The sequence below is a fragment of the Prionailurus bengalensis genome, chromosome B3, assembly GCF_016509475.1.
Source record: "Prionailurus bengalensis isolate Pbe53 chromosome B3, Fcat_Pben_1.1_paternal_pri, whole genome shotgun sequence".
NCBI lineage: Eukaryota > Metazoa > Chordata > Mammalia > Carnivora > Felidae > Prionailurus > Prionailurus bengalensis.
In genome coordinates, this window is record NC_057355.1 from 39981480 (window position 1) to 40000326 (window position 18847).

An 18847-nucleotide genomic window follows, 5' to 3' on the forward strand; every position below is an offset into this window, starting at 1 on the left:
CTCCACTCTAGGCAGGGAGAGTGTCCTTATGTGGCCCATCAGGAAAGTGAGACTCAGAGAGGTAAAGGGACTTTACCCAAGGTTGCACAGAGCCTAGACTAGAGCCAGGACTCTTGGCTGCCCAACGAGTCTTTCCACTGTAGTACACTGCCTACTGGCTTTGTATGGGCCACCTTGGGTGCCCATCATGGATCCCCTCACCCCTAACTTCCCAGGCTGATTTTTAAGCATGAGGTTTTGTCAAAGGAGCCCTCAACCAGGAGCCAGGAGACCTGAGTTCTAATTCCAGTTTGTTCATTCAGCAAATATTTTACTAAGTGTCTACTGCCCTGTTCTGGAAATTTAGTGATGAACAATACAGATAAGGTACCTGCTGTCATGGAGTTTATTTTATTTTATACTTATGTAATGAACACATCATCCTATAGTACTCACTATATATGTCTTAGTTTGGGCTGCTATAATAAAAATACCCCAGACCGAGTGGCTTAAACAACCATTTATTTTTCACAGTTCTGGAGGAAGTCCGAGGTCAAGGTGCCAGTAGAGTCAGTGTCTAGTGAGAGTCCACTTTCTGGTTTACAGACCATAGGCCATCTTCTCACTGTATCCTCACATGGCAGAAAGGGGGCTGGAGGGCTCTCTGGGGGGTTCTTCTACAAGGGCAGTTATGTGCTGAAAGTTTGTGTCTCCCCCTCCATCCCCACAACTCATACATTGAAACTCTACCCTCCAATATGATGTACTAGGAGGTAAATAGGATTAGATGAGGTCGTGAGGGTGGGGCCCTTATGAATAGGATTGATGCCCTTATAAATGTCACAAGAGAGCTCACGGACTCTCTCTGCTGTCCTCCATAATATCATACAAGGAGAAGTTGGCAGTCTTTAGCCCACAAATGGGCTCTTACCAGAACTTGAGCATGCTGGCATCCTGATCTTAGACTCCAGCTTCCATAACTGTGGGAAATAAATTTCTTTTGTTTATAAGCCACCCAGTCTATGGTACTTTGTAATAGCAGCCTGGATGGACAAAGATAGGAAATAATCCCATTCATGAGGGCACCACCATGTGTTCAAATGTCAACATAGGAATCTGGCAGGAGGCGCAAACATTCAGTTCATAACAATATGCAAGATGCTTTTCTTTTTTTTTTATTTATTAAAAACAATTTTTTTTTTTACATTTATTTCTTTTTGAGAGACGGAGACAGAGCACAAGTGTGGGAGGGGCAGAGAGGGAAGGAGACAGAATCTGAAGCAGGCTCCAGGCTCTGAGCTGTCAGCACAGAGCCTGATGCGGGGCTCGAACTCATGGACCGCGAGATCATAACCTGAGCCAAAGTCGGACACTCAACCGACTGAACCACCCAGGCGCCCCTGCAAGATGCTTTTCTGTGTACTTAACAAATAGTAACTGATTTAGTCCTCATAACAATACTATGAGGTAAGTATATTATCAGCTCCACTGACAGAATAAGGACTGGAGGCAGAGAGAGATTAAGTAACTTCTCCCAGGTCACACAGCTAGTACATGGCAGACCTAGAATTGGAACCAGGGTAACCTGGCTCTAAAATCTGCTTTTAATTGCCATGATTTGTTGCCTCTCTCTATACAGTTTGCTATTTATATGACCTTGGCCAAAATCACTTAAATTCTTGGGAGCCTCAGTTTCCTCATCTGTGAAGTGGGAATGATGCTACTCAACTCTCAGGATCGGAGGAGAGAGGGTGAAAATAAGTGCCTTGGGAACTTCAACCCACTGCCCATATTTCGGGATGAGTATCCTCCCTCCTTTCCCCACACTCTGTTTTCACCTTCCAGACTTGCCCATCCAGAGGGGACCACCCTTGCCCCCCGCCCACGTCCATGCGGAATCAAACAGCTCCACATCCATTTGGCTTCGGTGGAAAAAGCCAGACTTCACCACGGTCAAGATTGTAAACTATACTGTGCGCTTCAGCCCCTGGGGGCTCAGGAATGCCTCCCTGGTCACCTATTATACCAGGTAGGGAAGCCAGCTAATGCTGTGAGGGGGGAGGAAGGCAGCAGCTGGTGATGGGGGGGGGGGGAGCCCCAGGGATTCAGGAACCTTTCATGGCTCGCATGTTGCACTGTGGCACACTGAGGGTCTGATGCCCTGATGGTGACAGGTGGAAAAGGGGAGTCCTGTTATCCCATCCCCTCACACAGAACCTCATACTCAACCCCAGAGAATGTGATGCAGGAAAGACCCATTTCTTCAACCTCAGAGGCCTCTTGACATGATGGGGAGGAGAGAGCCCAGATGCTGTGCTGAGAGGGCCCCCAGTCAGATTGGAAGGCACAGCCATTGCCCTGAGGAGCTGTTGGTTTGGCAGAGGAAAAATTGCATGAAAATATAATAGAAAACACTACAAAGCAAGTAAAATAGGCTAAAGTAGAAAAACACGATAGTTATGTACAGCTGCAACTAGAGGACAATTAAGTCAAGGAAAAGATGCATCAGAGATGGTTCCTTGAGAGCTCAATGACTTGGATTAATCCAGGCAGGTTTCCTGGAGCAGGACGCCTAGTTCGGAGATTGGACAGAATACCTTGGGAGCAGCGTACATCCAGACCTCTCTATAGGGCCCCTGGGTGGTGTCATCGGCCCCCATGCCAGAGAGTAGATTCCCTGCCCAGGGTGGGGCCTGAGCTGGGCTGGGGGAGTGGATTTGGAGGGGCCTGCCCTGCTAGGAGGGGGTGCCTGAAGCACCAGTCACATTTCTTGCCTCAACAGTTCTGGAGAAGACATCCTCATTGGTGGGCTGAAGCCGTTCACCAAATATGAGTTTGCAGTACAGTCCCACGGAGTGGACATGGACGGGCCTTTCGGCTCCGTGGTGGAGCGCTCCACCCTGCCTGACCGTGAGTGGCCCCCTTGCCAGCAGTCCATCTTTTACAACCAATCCTTCTTGCCCAACGGCCTTCTTGGTTTTTTATTTATTTATTTTTTTTTTTACATTTATTTATTTTTGATAGAGCACAAGTGGGGGAGGAGCAGAGAGAGAGAGAGAGAGAGAGAGAGAGAGAGAGAGGGAGACACAGAATCCGAAGCAGGCTCCAGGCTCCGAGCTGTCAGCACAGAGCCCGATGTGGGGCCCGAACTCACAAGCTGTGAGATCACGACCTGAGCCAAAGTCGGACGCCCAACCGACTGAGCCACCCAGGCACCCCGGGCCTTCTTTTTTGATACGTCCCTCAGAGCCCCATTTCTGTCTATCATTGACTTTGCATTTGTGTAGGCCAGTCCTGTGCTTTAGGCATAAACATAATAAGATTTAGAGGAGTGGCTTCTTTTATGGGACTGCCAAGACCTCACTGAGTTGGTGAAGAGGGGCCAGGTCAGGGAGGCGTCGTGGATTCTACATTTGGGTCCCCATCCTGCCCCTGGCACACAGTAAACCTTGGGCAGATCCCTTCCCCATTGGGCCTCTGTTTCCCCATCTGTAACAAGAAAGGATGGGGCCACTCACTGTCCAAGTCTGTGACTGTGTAACCTCTAGAAATGGCATTCCAAGACAAATGGGTTTTTGTTCTCATAGCAGAGGCTGTTCAGTTCTATCAGCCCTAAAACTGTTTACCTTCCCATAGACAGAAGACCTTTGTCCCAGGATCTGATATAGGAAGACGTTTGGGGGGTGGGGGTGAGAGCTCTGCACTCATGGATTTGTTCTTTAAAAGCACTCCTTACAAATTGTTTCTCACCTACTTATGACTTCAGTTATTGTGGTCTTAAACTGCATAGGAAGTTGAGGGGGCCCCATTGTTTTCTCAGAGGAGACTTTATGACATTGGCTCCCCAGCACAACTGGCCGTGCTACAGACAGGGGATGGTTTTTTTCTTTTGCAGATGGAGGGGTGGGAGACTAGAGCTGAGAGTCAAAGAGGGTTCTGACGGCCTGTAATGCTGTGGCTGTCTTACACCTTAGAGCCTTGGGTCCCCATCTCATCCTCTGCCAGGCCTTGAAGACCTGAAACCCCAAATATCTGACCCTTTCCAACTCATTAGTCACCTGTGTCCCTACTTCTCACCCTTCCTCATTCACCCCCATCCCCCGGGATCAGCTTCTTCTCTAAAAACAGAACACAAAGACTTCCAAGGTTGTACTTCTCACACTGGGCTTCCCATGAACCTTAGGACCCGTGTCAGGGGCAGACATAGACAAAGGCTATATAGGGCATCAATGAATTTTATTTGAAGACTTGGAGAGTTTCTGGGAGGGGAGAAATAGTGAAACCTTTCCAGCTGTTTTCCAGAAACTCCCCAGTTAGAGATCATATCTCATGTTGTTTTGTGGCTTGTGGTTTGTCCAGTGAAGGAGGAGAAAGGGAGGCCATGTCCTCATGCCCCATCTCCCAGCTGCCCCCAGAGCTGGGGCTCTCAGTGACTGTGCCTCTCCTCATCTCTTCCCCGGCACCCCAGGGCCCTCAACGCCCCCATCCGACCTGCGCCTGAGCCCCCTGACGCCATCCACCGTTCGGCTGCACTGGTGTCCCCCGACGGAGCCCAATGGCGAGATTGTGGAATATCTGATTCTATACAGCAACAACCACACCCAGCCCGAGCACCAGTGGACCCTGCTCACCACGGAGGGTGAGGGCTCCCACACCAGGGCATCTGAGCAAGAGCTTCCACACTCTCTCTCCCTTTCCCAACCTCTCCAGTGGCTGGGTTAGTGGTGAGAGTGTGGCTGAGGTTTGTCCCGGGGGTTTCTAGAAGGAAGAGGCAGAAGCTAGTGCCTGAGTGGGAGAGCATACCTTCCGAGTCCTGCTTCCCAGGCTATCTCTGCATCCCATCCCCACCCAGCCCCCCAACCCTGCTCTCCCTGCTTCCCCCTGCCCCCAGGAAACATCTTCAGTGCTGAGGTACACGGCCTTGAGAGTGACACGAGGTACTTCTTCAAGATGGGGGCACGCACAGAGGTGGGGCCTGGGCCCTTCTCTGGTCTGCAGGATGTGATCACTCTCCAGGAGAAGCTCTCAGGTATGAGGGCAGGGAGGGAAAAGTGGGTCCATCCTGGGACAGCCTAAGTTCTTCTGAGGCCCCTCAAGTTGACCTCCAATCCTAAAGTTATCTCTTCCAAGGCCCTGTTCCCAGGCACAACTACCATTTCATCGTTTTGGACAGCTGGCCTCGTAGTTTGGTGCAGAGAGGACAAATTTGAAGGGGAAATTGGGTGTAGTTCAGTGGTGATTCAGTCGAGAGGTCAGACTTGTGGGAGACTGGCTTTGTTCTTTGGGAAATTGCTTTGATTGGAGGATTGGTCTGGAGACATGACGAGCCTTATGGAGTGGGAGTGGGCAACAGAACTGGCTATATAATTTGCAGGGCCAAGTGTGAAACGAAAATGTGGGGACTTTCTTTAAAAATTAGAATTTCGGGGCACCTGGGTGGCTCAGAGTGCAACTTGCACTCTCTCTCAAATATTATTTAAAAAAAAAATTAGAATTTCAAGATGGTGACAGCAGAGCATTAAACCAAGCACGGAGCCCTTCCAAGTGTGAGCACCGTGGGACCACCCTTGTAGCATACCCACGAAACCAGTCCCAGTTGTGTTTCACTGAAAGGCCAGGTTGACAAACAGGGACCACAACTTCAGATTTCCAATGGGGAGGATAGTCAGAGAGGCAGTGGTGGACCCCTTCTTGCATTCTGAGTGTCAGGGGGCACCTGGGTGGCTCATCGAGTTAAGTGTCTGACTCTTGATTTTGGCTCAGGTCACGATCTCACAGTTCATGAGATCAAGCCCTACATTGGGCTCTGTGCTGACAGTGTGGAACTTGTTTGGGATTCTCTCTCTCCCTCTCTCTCTCTGCCCCTCCCCTACTCATGCTCACTCACTCTCTCCCTCTCTCAAAATAAACTTAAAAAAATACTTGAAAAAAAAAAAAAGATTTTGAGTGTCCAAAGGGTGAGACTCTATGAACCCTGAGCCTCTGGCCTTGACCTGTTCTGTCCCCTCTGTCTCCATCACCAGACTCCTTGGACGTGCACTCAGTCACAGGCATCATTGTAGGTGTCTGCCTGGGCCTCCTCTGCCTCCTGGCCTGCATGTGTGCCGGCCTGCGCCGCAGCCCCCACAGGTGGGTGAAGAAGCCAGTCTGACTACAGAGAGGGGAGATTTCCAGAAGGGCTCCAGAGATGAGAAAGCAGGGAGAATGGCCACGATTTGCCAAGGAACCCTCAGCGCCTCCATTAAAATTAGGATTCTAGGATGGAGGGATTGGGGGTGATATCCTCATGAGAGTGGGGAGTGGGTTTAGGGGAGCCCCCAGCCTACCTCCTCAGCAAGGGCGGGCATAGGCAGAGCTGCCTTCTCTCACTCTCTCTGTAGGTACCAGCATCTTGGAAGGAGGGACCCCAAATCTTCAGATACCTGGAGTCAAGGGAGGGAAGGTCCCATTTGCAAAGTTTTAGCTGTTTTGAACAGTTTCTTAATCATTACACAGGGAAACCAAGTTCCAGAGATGGGCAGGAACCTGCCCAAGGACATAGGCTGAACTAGATCCCAGTCCTGCCTCTACCCCTCACTTTTTGACCACTGTGCCTGATTCCCTATCTTCCCTTCCAGAGAAGCCCTCCCGGGCCTGTCCTCTACGGCCAATGCTGGGAACCCTGCACTGTACTCTAGAGCCCGCCTTGGGCCCCCCAGCCCCCCAGCTGCCCATGAACTGGAGTCCCTTGTGCACCCCCGTCCCCAGGACTGGTCTCCACCGCCCTCAGACATCGAGGACAGGGCTGAAGTGCACAGCCTTATGGGTGGCGGTGCTTCAGACTGCCGGGGTCACTCCAAGAGAAAGGTAAGCCTGGAGCCTGGGCAGGTCAGAGCCCCACACCACAGCTCATTTCCAAATAGGACACCTGGGGGCGCAAGAGTACAATGTGTGTACCCAGAGAGAAACTCCTCCACCCTCCTCCTCCCCTTCCCTGGACCAGCTGTAGAAGAAAAGGCACTCTCTCCTTCCTCCCTGAAAGGGTTGGCAGGGCAGGGAAGCAGATGGGCCTCCATCCCTGGCAGAATAGGTCAGTCTGGTTCTCCTGGAAGGAGGGAAGGGCCTCCTGTGGACTGTTTGCCGGTGACTCAGAGTGGCCACAACGCCCAGATCCCTCCTTGTGCTGGGAGCTGGAGAAACCTCTAAGACCCATTTCTCCCAGTCCTGACCGGGACAAGAGGCTGGTCAGCTTGCCTATGGCCCGCTGAGACCAGGACCGGGATAAGGTAGGCCCACATAGGGCAGGTACCTTCCACGCCAGCAGCGGTGGCTCATCCTGCCCTTCTCTGAGGAGCCTGCTCAAACCCATGAGTGCTTCTTCCCCCTTTCCCTGCCCCTGTGGTGAAGGAGAGCCTGCTTGGCTCGGACACTTCTAGGCTTTGCCAAAGCAGGTGGTATTAGGCTTTTCTGCAGGAAGAATTCTCCATCCTCAAATTTACCCCCAGACTCTCAGGCCCTCCCCACAGCCCTAGTGGGGAGGTAGCAAGAAGGTCAAGAGTCTCCATCCACTTCCCTCTCTTCTGCTCTCTCTTCCACTCAAGCCTTCAGTGCTCCTGTGTCTTTCCCCCTTTGCAGATCTCCTGGGCTCAGCCAGGTGGGCCAAGCTGGGCAGGTTCCTGGGCTGGCTGTGAGCTGCCCCAAGCAGGCGCCATGCCTTCTCTGACCCGGGCCCTGCTGCCCCCTGCTGGAACTGGGCAGACACTGTTGCTGCAGGCTCTGGTGTATGACGCCATAAAGGTCAGTGGCCTGGGAAGGAGGGGCAGGAAAGGAGAGAAGGGGCTCTGTGCTTGTGAAGAGTAAGTAGTGAGCTTTCTGGTGACCTCTGAGGGTAATTTCCCTGGGGATGGAAGTCTAGCTAGGAGAGAACCCCTGGAGCCTCTGAAGGTGGGCGGGTGGAAGGCAGGCAGTTTCCGGGAATCTGTTTCACCTGAGTTGAAGACAGTCGCTCCTCTCCCCATACCTATGTGGGCCCGGCAGAATCACCATGGATCTGAGGGTGGGCCTGCCCTCAGTGCATTCTGCCCTTCCTCCTATGCACTGAGGCTCTGACTAAATCTGGTACTTCTGAACTCTGGGCAAGGGCAAATGGGTAGTAGTCCATTCTTCTCTGCCTTTGCGTCGGCCTGATCATCATCTCTTGTAGGACAATCATTGTACTTCCTTTACCAACTCCCAGGTGATACACACTCTGGGGCTTGGGGGAGTGGGTCAGTCCTCCTCCACGCCAAGTATGTTGGTCGTTCTTCTGATGATCATTGTCAGTGATGATTACCTCGTCTTTGTGTTCTCTGCTCTGACCAGGGCAATGGTAGGAAGAAGCCACCCCCAGCCTGCAGGAACCAGGTGGAGGCTGAAGTCATTGTCCACTCTGACTTTAGTGCATCCAAAGGGAACCCTGACCTCCACCTCCAGGACCTGGAACCTGAGGATCCCCTGTCTTCGGAGGCTCCTGACCTCACTTCGAGTGTCGTGGATCTAGGGCAAGGGGTAGACTGGCTGGACAGGGAGCTGGGAGGGTGTGAGCAGGCAACCACGGGGCCAGACAGACTTACCTGCCTGCCAGAGGCAGCCAACGCTTCTTATCCGTACCCAGACCTCCAACCTAGTGAGGCTCTGGAGGAGACCCCTGGGAACAGCTGCCAGCCAAAGGCCCCCTGCCCTCTAGGAACCAGCCCAAGCCTGCCCAGAGCCCCAGTCTCCTCCTCTGCCTAGCTCCCCTACAGGGTACAGTTTGGGGCAGGCTGGTGTGAATCATGGCACGCGTGGCTGAGTATATACACATGTGCGCCTGCAGCTCCTGAATATCATCAAGCTGTTTGGCGCTTCCTGGGGTGCTTTGGCCATGGGGAGAGGAAGAAATGGTGTTTTCACTCCCCCCACACTCTGTGACACATGTGAGGGACCTGTGAGGCACGGCTGTATGTGTTGTACTCATGTGCACGTGCTGGCTGGTGAGCTGAGGAACTCTGGTCTAGGCAGTGGTCACTATGGCCTAATTGATCCTCCAGGTCAGGACAGTGACCCAGAGTGGTCAGTCCCCAGCCCAGTGGGCCTTCCCCCACCCCTCCCCCCCGCCCACCTCCGTCACCTAGCTGTTTATTACACACTCTGAGAGTGTCTGCAATGCCCTGTCTGACAAAGACAGCCCCGGCCCATTTTCCGGTCTGGCTGGGCTGAGTGCAGTAGGCTCTGAATGCCTAACATTTCAGTTGCATCGCTACCCATCTCCCTTGCCCCTGTCGCCCAGCCCAGATTGAGAGGGTGACTCTGGCTGCCCTCAGAGCAACTCTGCATTTCATTTTGTAATTTGGGAAGTGCCTGGTTTTGGAGATCCACTCCCTCGGGCTCTCCTCTCCTCCCTTCCCCTTCACTACTCTTGTGCTCCTGTCAGCCCGCTCTCCCAGTTCTGCCCTGCTTCTTCTCCCTGATACTCTTTCCTTTCCTCTCCGCTGTCCGTCTGTCTCCTGTCTGTCTGTCTCTGCTGTCTCTCACACCTCTCCCAGACTGCATCGTGTGGTTCACCTGCCTGGGTTCAATCTCTGCATCCTTCCCTAACAACATGACTACCTCATGTCTGCTTTGAGGCCATAGCGTGACTTCTGTGTCCGCCATTCACTTCACTCGCCATCTTCTCTTCTCTCTGTGCCGCCGTATGTTCCCCCCCCCCCCCCCCAGGCAGACTGCCAGCCCCGGTGCAGGTTTGGAGAAGACCTTCCAGTTTCCCTTGCATCTATCTCTCTCCCTGGGATTGAGACAGGAGGATTCTCCTTGGAGGTGATGGATCCAAGTTCACGCAAGGGGATTTCTGAGACCGAGAAAGGGGAATGTGACCTAGAGGCTCAGGATAAAATGATTCCCTCCCTTCTAGGCAGGGAGGCAGGGTTGCTAGATGGAGGGGGTTGGGGCCCTTCCTTCCCTGCTGCAGCCAAAGCTGGAGAAGGAGAGTGGGGATTAGGGGGCACCACAGCCCAGCGACTTCCCACTCTGTGCCCTAGGAACATGAGCTGCTGGACGGGGGTGAGAGGAATTTCACCCTCTAGGTGCTGGAAGCGAGGTCTTTGCACAGGACAAGGGTAGTTGGCTCATTTCATTTTTTTCCTTTAAAGTCAATCCTAAAGTCATTTTCTGTGACCTGTCACACAGGGACAAGCTGTGTGTAGAGAAGATGAGCCATTAATGTGATTTTGCACCCCAGCCTCTCATAGGAGCATAGAATGTGGGACTTTTCTCCCTAAATGCATCTTTTTAACTGATTGGCACATAAAGGGTTAACTCTAGCTTCTGGGCCAAATTGGAAATAACCAGTCTATCCTTTCTTTTTCTTTCTTCTTCTTCTTCTTCTTTTTTTTTTTTAATGGTGAAATGTCTCTCAGCAGAGTTGCAGCTTCCTCAGACCCTTTCAGCATCTGTGTTTATTACACTCAGGCGTCACTCACGTTTGACACGCGCACCTCCATTTCCTCCCCCGCCCCCTCCCCCTCCTCCAGCCAGCCTATGATAACACTAAAGATTATTCATGCTGGTTTGTCTCTCGTTTGGGACAGAATTGTCACTTGTACTATTTCTGTAGCATTCGGCGTTGCTGTAGCTAACACCACTGTATATGTTTCATCATTGCTCTGAAGGTCAAAAGCTTCGTTTTATTTCGCTGGTTTGATTTTTTTTTTTTTCCTAAAGGGGAAAAAAAAAACTGCCCTGAATTAAAGGGCTGTTTTAACAGTAGGCTCTTAGCATTACGCCACATAGTCATTTTTCATGTTCTTGTTTAACAGGCACTGAGGCTCTGGTTTAAATTAAATAGCTGCAAATAAGACAATTTATAACCCATTAGGTTGGGTGGAAAATTGTTTCTCAAAAGCAAATAAGTAATAAATCTGGTATCTGCCTATAACTCACACTTGATAAGAAAGTGGCCATTACTCACTAGCCTTATATATGATTTGGGCCCTGGGTAATTTGGAAGTGTTAGGTTTGTGTCTTAGTAGCAGTATTTTTATTAGAAAAGAGTCTATTGGCCTTTTACAGGGTATTAATCCCTTTGTCACCTACCATCGATGCCTTACATTTTTTGAGTTTCATTTAGAAACCTTCCTTGATGCATGACACGTGTAATCGGTACCTGCTCATTATTTGTCTGTATTTAGTTTATGCTGTATTATTTAATTATTTTTTCAGCATATTTTCCCCTCCTTACAAATATGATAGTCTTTAGTGTTAAGCCAAGGCATTGATCATGTATCTGTCCCTATAATGAATTAATAAACTATTTTCCAAACACGTGGAATGACTAGAATTTCCTCAGCCTTTCTCCCCTAGAGAATGTATTTCCTGCCAGGAGGGGAAATGCTGGTTGTGGAAGGTACAGAGCAGGTGGTTCTGGGAAAGAACTGAACTATCTTCCTCCCACAACAGGCACTTAACCTAGGAAAGATGCTTTCTTTGATGGCATTCTTTTAGGCTTTCTGGGGACCTCTTTCCATCTGGGCGCACATTTGTTTAACTTTCTTGGGTGCAAAAGAGGAGTAAAGGAGCAACTCCAGAGGTTTGGGCTTAACGACTATTCTTTTGTGCAACTGTGGTCTCCAGAGTTGCTCATGGCTGCATATTCACACATAGAGGCACTGTGCCCCCGCATGCACACTCACTGTCACGAACACCCTGGTGTCCATTAACTCAAACCTGGGCACACAGCCACATACAAAACTCTGCACCCACGCCCCACATGCATCTCAGGTTCGTGGTTGGCAGTCGCTCTGCTAAGATCTTTACAGAGCCTGCTTGGTGCCTGCTTTTCTATTTGAGGGAACCAAGAGCCAGGGGCTGCCCTGCCCTGGACCACCCCCAAAGTGGCTGGTGGGCCCGACCAGTGTTAATTGACAGATCATAGGGAGAGATATGCACATTTTGCATGCAGCAGAATAGCCATTATTTGCATATCACTCTCAGACCAAGCGTTGTGATAAAGAAGAATTAAACACTTGTCAAAATGAATTTAAAATGACAGCAACTCAGGACACTGATTTGACCTCTCCGAGTCTAGGACAAGCCAAGAAGGGGTTATTGAGAATTCAAGCCCGGCAGGAGGGAGTTCCAGGACTTTGGGCCCAGGGCCCCCCCCCTTCCCGATGGCCAGCAGAAGCCCATCATTCCTGCCTTGCCTCACAGTGAAATAGATTTGGGGCTTTGGTGCGTCTCCTGATCCTAAATTTCTTTGGTGTGCCCCCTGACCCTGAATTTCTCCATTACCCCTCATTGCTCACTCATATGCCTCAAGCTGTGCCTCTCAGACTCATCTTCCAATTGCCACTGCAGAGTAAGGAGTCCCTGGGCTGCACAAACCCCGTCATTAGTAAATTTATCTGATCTCTGGAGGCCTGCACTTCTTTATTCATTTGCACCAAAGTTCATGTATGGTTAACACTCCTGATTGCAAGATTCCACAGCTGGTATTAAAAGAGAGACGTGGTTATTCTGCCATCCCAGCCCAATGCCAGAGGAACAAATAGCTGAGTGAGGCAAAGACTACCCTCTTTAAATCTCCTTCTCCTAGAACTTAGTAGATGGACCAGCTCATCATGCTGGACTCAACAGAAGATCATTTACTAATGAGTGGCCAAAAGAAAAGGTCGCTGAGGGCTAGCATGGGTATGTGTCTCATAAGAGGTGATACATGCCTATATAGCTTCTGTAAAATTCTTACTGGTTGCCTCATATGTTCTCTGACATGAAACACCTAGAATCTTCTTTGTGACAGAAATGTTATTGAGAATTTTAACTTTCAGTTTGCCAGGTCATTTGTTAGGACCTGTGTTTTTAAAAAATCCCTAGGGGTGAGCAGGAGAGAGAGAGGATTATCTATATCTTTCAGATGAGCTCGGAGAGTGACTGCCTGGGTTGGCTGGGCTAGACAGCAAGCAGAACTAGGGTCGGAACCCAGGTTACTTCAGCGTTCTCATTGTCCTGTTGGGTCTGCTACCCCAGGGCTCTGGGAGAAGCTGCTTCCTAACCCCTTCTATCTCCGGTCCGCCCAAGCGCCAGAACTCTGCAGTCTAGAGAGACCAGTCTTGCAGCTAAACGTCCTAGCCTTTGGGTGGCAGGACCAGAAACCATGGAAAACCGAACCTTTGACAAGTTTGTGCAGCTTTTAGGGAATTATCTCGAAAATACACACTTGGACACGGTGGAGGAGGGCGCAGCAGAAAGAGCGGGGTCAGAGCAAATCTCATGGCTTTGAGTGCTTCTGCGCAGCCCGGACCCACTTGACAGTCTGCTGGGTCTCCACTTCCCCAGTTCCCCAAGTCCGGGGCTGGCCCGCGGGCAGGGGGTACCGGGCAGCAGCCCGGGACGGCGCCTGCCGCTCGAGCCACAGTTCAAAGCGCAGGGGGCGCGTCCGCCGCTCAGCCGGGAATGTCCGGCCGCTTAAAGCGCTCGCCGGCTCTTTTGTTCCCCAGACCGGGCCTCCGGGGAGAGGGGCTGGGGGAGGGGACCGGGCGGGGAGGGAAGGGGGGCGGCGGGCAGAGGGAGGAGGGCGGGGCGGGCGCGGGCGGTGCGAGTGCGGAGCGCGCACCCCGGGCAAGGCTGACAGATCACCGGGGTGGGTGCAAGATGGCGCAAGCGTCGCTCCCCCTGCGCCCCCGGCGCTCCTAGGCAGGCATGTGGCCCCAGCCCGCCGCCGCCCGGGCTCGGCCCCGGCCGGAGCCCCGGCCCCGGCCCCGGCGCCGGCCCCGCGGGACGCTGTGAGCCGCCAGAGGCCCCGGAGCCGCGCGTCGCCGAGCCGAGCGGACCGAGAGCCCCATGGCTGCTCCGCGCGCCGCGCCCCCGCGCAGCCCGCCCGCGCCGCGCCGGCTCCGGCTCCTACTGCCGCTGCTGCTGCCGCTGCTGCTGCCCGCGCCGAGCGACGGTGAGCGCCCCGGGCGGCCGCGGACCGAGCCCCGGGAAGGGCGAGTAGGGAGTAGGTGGGCGCTAGGGGCGGACCTGGGAAGAGCTGCGCGGACCTGCCGGCGGACTCAGGGCCGGAGGGTCTTGCCGGAGAAGGGGAGCCGAGCGGGACAGGGCGGAGCCGGGGGAGAGGGCACTGAAGCCGGTGGCAGGGCAGGCAGGGGGTTGTTGAGGACCCGGCCCTGGAAGAGAGACTGCGGTTCAGTGCGCTGCGGCTCCAGGACTCCGGCAGGACGCGAGCCCGGACCGATATGCGAGGAGCGCGGCAAAGCAGGAGCTAGGCGAGCGGGCTGAGTTGGGGAGAGGGGGAAACGAGCCACGGGGCACCGCAGGGCTGAGTCCGTCGGAGTGAGCGAGCCGGGTGGACCAGAGTAGCCCGAGGCTGCTGAGACCGAACGCAGCAGATCGGGCGGGGGGGGGGGGGTGGAGGCGGGTCCGAGAGGGCACGTCCTGGATTTAGAGCTGGGACTGGCACCGGGAGTGCTCAGGGAAGACCAAGCAAGGGGACGAAGCAGAGTCCCGGAGGGCCTCGCCAGGGGAGGGGGAGACCCAAGACAGACCCCGCGAGCCGAGGAAGGGGAAGGGGGAGCTGACTGAGAGGGAACGAGCGGCGGGGACACCCACGTGCCCGCCCTTCCCCGGAGGGTGCACAGGCGGAGCGCCCCTGTCCCGAGGCTCGGGGGTCTGCCCGCGTTACTGCTCAGAGCTCCGTCATCGCCACCCTTTCCCTCTGTAGCTGTGTGGGCCCATCTCACGGGAGAGGAGTGCAAGTCTAGTCCCTTCCCTTCCCACCCCACACACTCAGCGGACACTCGTCCGGGCGGTATTCTCTCTTCTCTCAGCTCCGGAGAAGAAAGATATCGCGTCCGCATCTACGAGAAGAAACTTTATCCCTCAACAGCTATACCGGGGTTGGGTTGGGGGCTGAGGCGGCTGAAACGCAGGACAGGGGGAGGGTGGGTAGGGGGTCGAAGGGGTGTAAACCCTCAAATGTCTTAAAATATTACATATCCCTGTGTTTGGGGGAATCGTCCGTAACCCTAGCCCCCCTCCTCCTTTCTCCCCACCCACTTTCCATCTCCCCCAACCAGGGAGGGCGCTGGTCTGTTGGGGAGGGGCCAGCTCCAGGATCGCTAGTTCCCTGGAAATGTGACGAGGGCTCTGTGGCTGCCCTTTCAGACCAGGTGGGTTCATTCCTCCTGGAGTGAAGTTGTAACTGGTCTGGTAAGTGGCTCGTTGGAGAAGTTGGGGACTTGGCGTCACGCCTGGGATTGGAGCGTTTGTCCTTCCTGTCGGGATTCTCCTGATTCCCGGATCACCTTCTTCCCCTTCTCTTCTTCCAGCTGTGTTTTCTTCTACAGGAGTGGTGAGGTCGCTGAGAGTAAAGGTTCTAGAAACCTCCCTGTTCCTGAATTTTGGGAAGTCTGAGTTGACGCTTGGTATCCCCTCAATTCTCCTCATGACAAAGGCAAAACAGCCAGAACAACCCAAACTCAGAGCATCCTAGGGGAGAGGCAGCCAGGCTGGGCCATAACCTAGCCTGTACCTGGTACCGCACCCACACATCCTGCTCCCTGCCAGGCATCAGACCAGGCCTCAGATGGTTTTGCCAGCAAAAACAAGCAATGATTTATTACTGTCTCACTATACCTTTGCTTAGAACATCTACCTTTTCTCTTTTTTTTTTTATCCTAAATGTTTATTTATTTTAAGAGAGAGAGAGAGAGAGAGAGAAAGCCAGGCAGGGCACAGAGAGAGGAAGAGATTGAATCCCAAGCAGACTCCAAACTGTTGGCACAGAACTCAACATGGGGCTTGAACTCACAAACTATGAGATCATGACCAGAGCCAAAACCAAGAGTTGGAAATTTAATCACCTGAGCCACCCAGGCTCCCAGAACTTCATAGTGACTTTGAATCTGTTCATCTTGTTCAACAACTCTATGATACAAGCCACATTGTGTTCCTGATTTATTTTTTCTTAAGTGTTTATTTATTTATCTATTTGGGGGGTGGGGAGGGACAGAGAGAATCCCAAGCAGGCTCCACGCTGTCAGCGCAGAGCCCGATGTGGGGCTTGATCTCAGGAACCCACTGAGATCAGACCTGAGCTGAAATCAAGAGTTGGCCGCTTAACTGATTGAGCAACCCAGGGGCCCCTATGTTCCTGACTTAAACAGATGAGGAATGGGAAGCTAGGACAGGTTGAACACTTTACCTAAGGTCACACCCTGCAAGTCTGTGAGGCTTCAGCATTTAGCCAAAGTGACTGCAAAAGAGGCAGCAGTTGTGTTGCAATCAGTCTTACTTTTGGATCTCAGATTTGTAACTGTTAATTGTGACACCCTGGACAAGTTGCTTAATATCTCTGGACATCAGTTCCTTATCTGTAAAAGAAGGAATGGTACGAATAATCTCTCTCTCTCTCTCTGAGATGGTCTGCTGACTGAGTAAAATACTGCATGAGACGGCACTTTGTAATGCATAAAGTAAGTTCTGTATATAATAGGGGTTTCTATTAGCGTTACAGAAAGGTGGGGTGGGTGTGCAGATCCAGGGAACTTGGAAAACCTGTGTATGGAGTTCTCCCTGCCTGTTCATTCAACACTGACCTCTCCTTTTCCTCTCATCTTCCCTGCCCGATACAGGTCTTGGCCACTCTGCTGAACTGGCATTTGCTGTGGAACCAAGCGATGATATTGCAGTCCCTGGGCAGCCTATAGTGCTGGGCTGCAGAGTGGAGGGGACTCCTCCAGTGCGAATCACCTGGAGGAAGAATGGGGTGGAGCTGCTGGAGAGTACCCACTCCACCTTGCTGGCCAATGGGTCCCTGATGATCCATCACTTCCGGCTGGATCGGGGAGGCAGCCCTTCAGACGAGGGTGACTATGAGTGTGTGGCTCAGAACCGCTTTGGGCTGGTGGTCAGCCGGAAGGCTCGAATCCAGGCTGCGAGTAAGTGGACACCCTTTACTGTTCTTTCCCAGACTGGGTATCCAGGGCCAGCCTAGGGGTTGGGGGCAGGGGAGCAGTACTGTCTTCTGCAGCCTTGTGGAGGACGGATTTCTTAGTGTGGGTCACTTAAAAGGTACATAGTAATCATTCGTGGTGGTAGAATTATATCACATATTCTTTTAATTGATTAGAATGTAATTTGACAAGAATGTAGCCAAACACTGTTGCTGGGAGAGGGAGAGAAAGAGAGTGAGCCTTAGCCAATTCTTGGGCCGGTGTGCCTTAGCTTCCCGTATACTGTGAGCACCCAGGCCATTGAGTAGGATTCTCGTGTTTAAAGAAACAATAGTTGGGGCACCTGGGTGGCTCAGTCAATTCAAGCGTCTGTCCGACTTTGGCTCAGGTCATGATCTCACAGTTAGTAAGTTCGAGCCCCACGTGGGGCTCTGTGCTGACAGCTTGGAGCCTGGAGCCTGCTTCAGATTCTGGGTCTCCCTCTCTCTCTGCTTCTTCCCAGCTTGCACTCTGTCTCTCTCTCTCTCTAAAAAGTAAGTAAACACTAAAAAAAAGATTTTAAAAAAAACAAAGAAAAAAGAAACAATAGGCATACTTTATGAGTGATTTAAGAGAATTTTGAAGGGTGATTTAGCTACATGCCATTTTTAATTATGTGCTGACTTTCAAATCTTTTGGGTAGGATAAGACTCACTATACAGTAGTGATATTCTGAAGCTTGTCCACAATTTGCTTTGCAAAAAAAAATATGGCAGAATAATTTCAGGGTCACCACAATGATGACGTCACTCCCATTCACCTTCGTGCTAATGTACTTGGTTTTTTTTTTTTTTTCAATTTCAGCTTTATTGAGGTATAACTGACAATAGAATTTTAAGAGATTCAAAATGTACCTTGTGGCCACTTGCTATCTGATGTGTTTTGGATGGAGGGGAAAGGCCAGGCAAGGTGTTTCTGTTCTAGAATTGTGCTCAGCTTGCACTGATGGACCACCGGTTGTGATGAAGTAATGGCTGTGCTCTGCTGCCCCGTCCTGCAAAAATTCTGTTGTTGTTTGTGCACACTCGTGGGTGTGTAACCCAGACTTACCTATGGATCTGGTCAGTGGCAGGCTGGGGGGGTGGGGGGTGGGGGGTGCGGGGTGGGGGCGGGGCGATCCTGGCTGAGAACTGCTGCTCTTGAGAGAGGGCAAAAGTTTTACAAGTGGTGAGTGTTCTCTGCCCCATAGCTTCATACATCTAGGGGAGGGGGTGTCCACTAAAGAAGCTGCTTAAAGAGGCAACACCTTAAAGGTGCTGGTAATAATTCTCGTTAACACTTAGCAAGCCCTTGCTGTGTGCTGGGCTCCCTGCCTCAGTGTTTTTACATAAATGATCTCATTCAGTCATCATCGTGGCCCAGGGAGATAGGCAGTTTTTGCCCCCCTTTTACAGGTGACAGCACTGAGACTTAGAGGGATTCCATGACACTGCAGTAGGCCCAGGAGCCGGACTGCAGTCTAGGCTGCCTGAACCCTCCCCCCTCCCCCTGACTCCTGTGGCATGTTGCCTCTTCCCTGGCTGATGGCTGCCGAGTTTCTCCCTGGCTCCGAGGGCATGTGCACAGTTGCTGGGAATGACTGGTGAGTGATGAATCGTTCCGAGGCAGGAGCCCTCTCATTGAGTTTAAGATGCCCCTTTGTTCTAAAGAAGGCTGATCCAGGCCCCCATATGGAGCTCTCTGGACCTTGAGACGGAATCACTTCTGGCTCAGTGACCCCGCAACCCCAGCCCTCGGCGGTGTAGGGAAGGCTGGCGCATCCCCTGAGCAGATGGCTGGGTGTGAGGAAGAGAAGCGTGGATGTGGACACAGGGGTGGGGCCCCCGGGAAGATCTGCCCATGAGAGAAAGGAGATTTCTCAAGGTGATGACCCCCACACTCTC

General features: G+C 52.3%; 2 protein-coding genes across 5 annotated transcripts in view; both read left to right on the plus strand.

Annotated features, from left to right (window-relative positions):
- IGDCC4 (immunoglobulin superfamily DCC subclass member 4) overlaps positions 1–11295 on the plus strand; it is a 40586-nt gene extending 29291 nt beyond the window's left edge. For all 4 annotated transcript variants that reach the window (XM_043555141.1, XM_043555143.1, XM_043555144.1 and 1 more), the window contains exons 13-20: positions 1825–2008; positions 2762–2889; positions 4448–4618; positions 4871–5008; positions 6003–6108; positions 6597–6825; positions 7594–7755; positions 8320–11295. In XM_043555141.1, the coding sequence (XP_043411076.1) occupies positions 1825–2008; positions 2762–2889; positions 4448–4618; positions 4871–5008; positions 6003–6108; positions 6597–6825; positions 7594–7755; positions 8320–8730 (1529 nt within the window). In that variant the 3' untranslated portion in view covers positions 8731–11295. The remainder of the gene's footprint in view (positions 1–1824; positions 2009–2761; positions 2890–4447; positions 4619–4870; positions 5009–6002; positions 6109–6596; positions 6826–7593; positions 7756–8319) is intronic.
- Positions 11296–13797: 2502 nt separating this feature from the next.
- Positions 13798–18847, plus strand: part of IGDCC3 (immunoglobulin superfamily DCC subclass member 3) — a 40892-nt gene continuing 35842 nt past the window's right edge. Inside the window, exons 1-2 of the mRNA XM_043555145.1 lie at positions 13798–13918; positions 16605–16910. Of these exons, the coding sequence (XP_043411080.1) occupies positions 13813–13918; positions 16605–16910 (412 nt within the window). The 5' untranslated portion in view covers positions 13798–13812. The remainder of the gene's footprint in view (positions 13919–16604; positions 16911–18847) is intronic.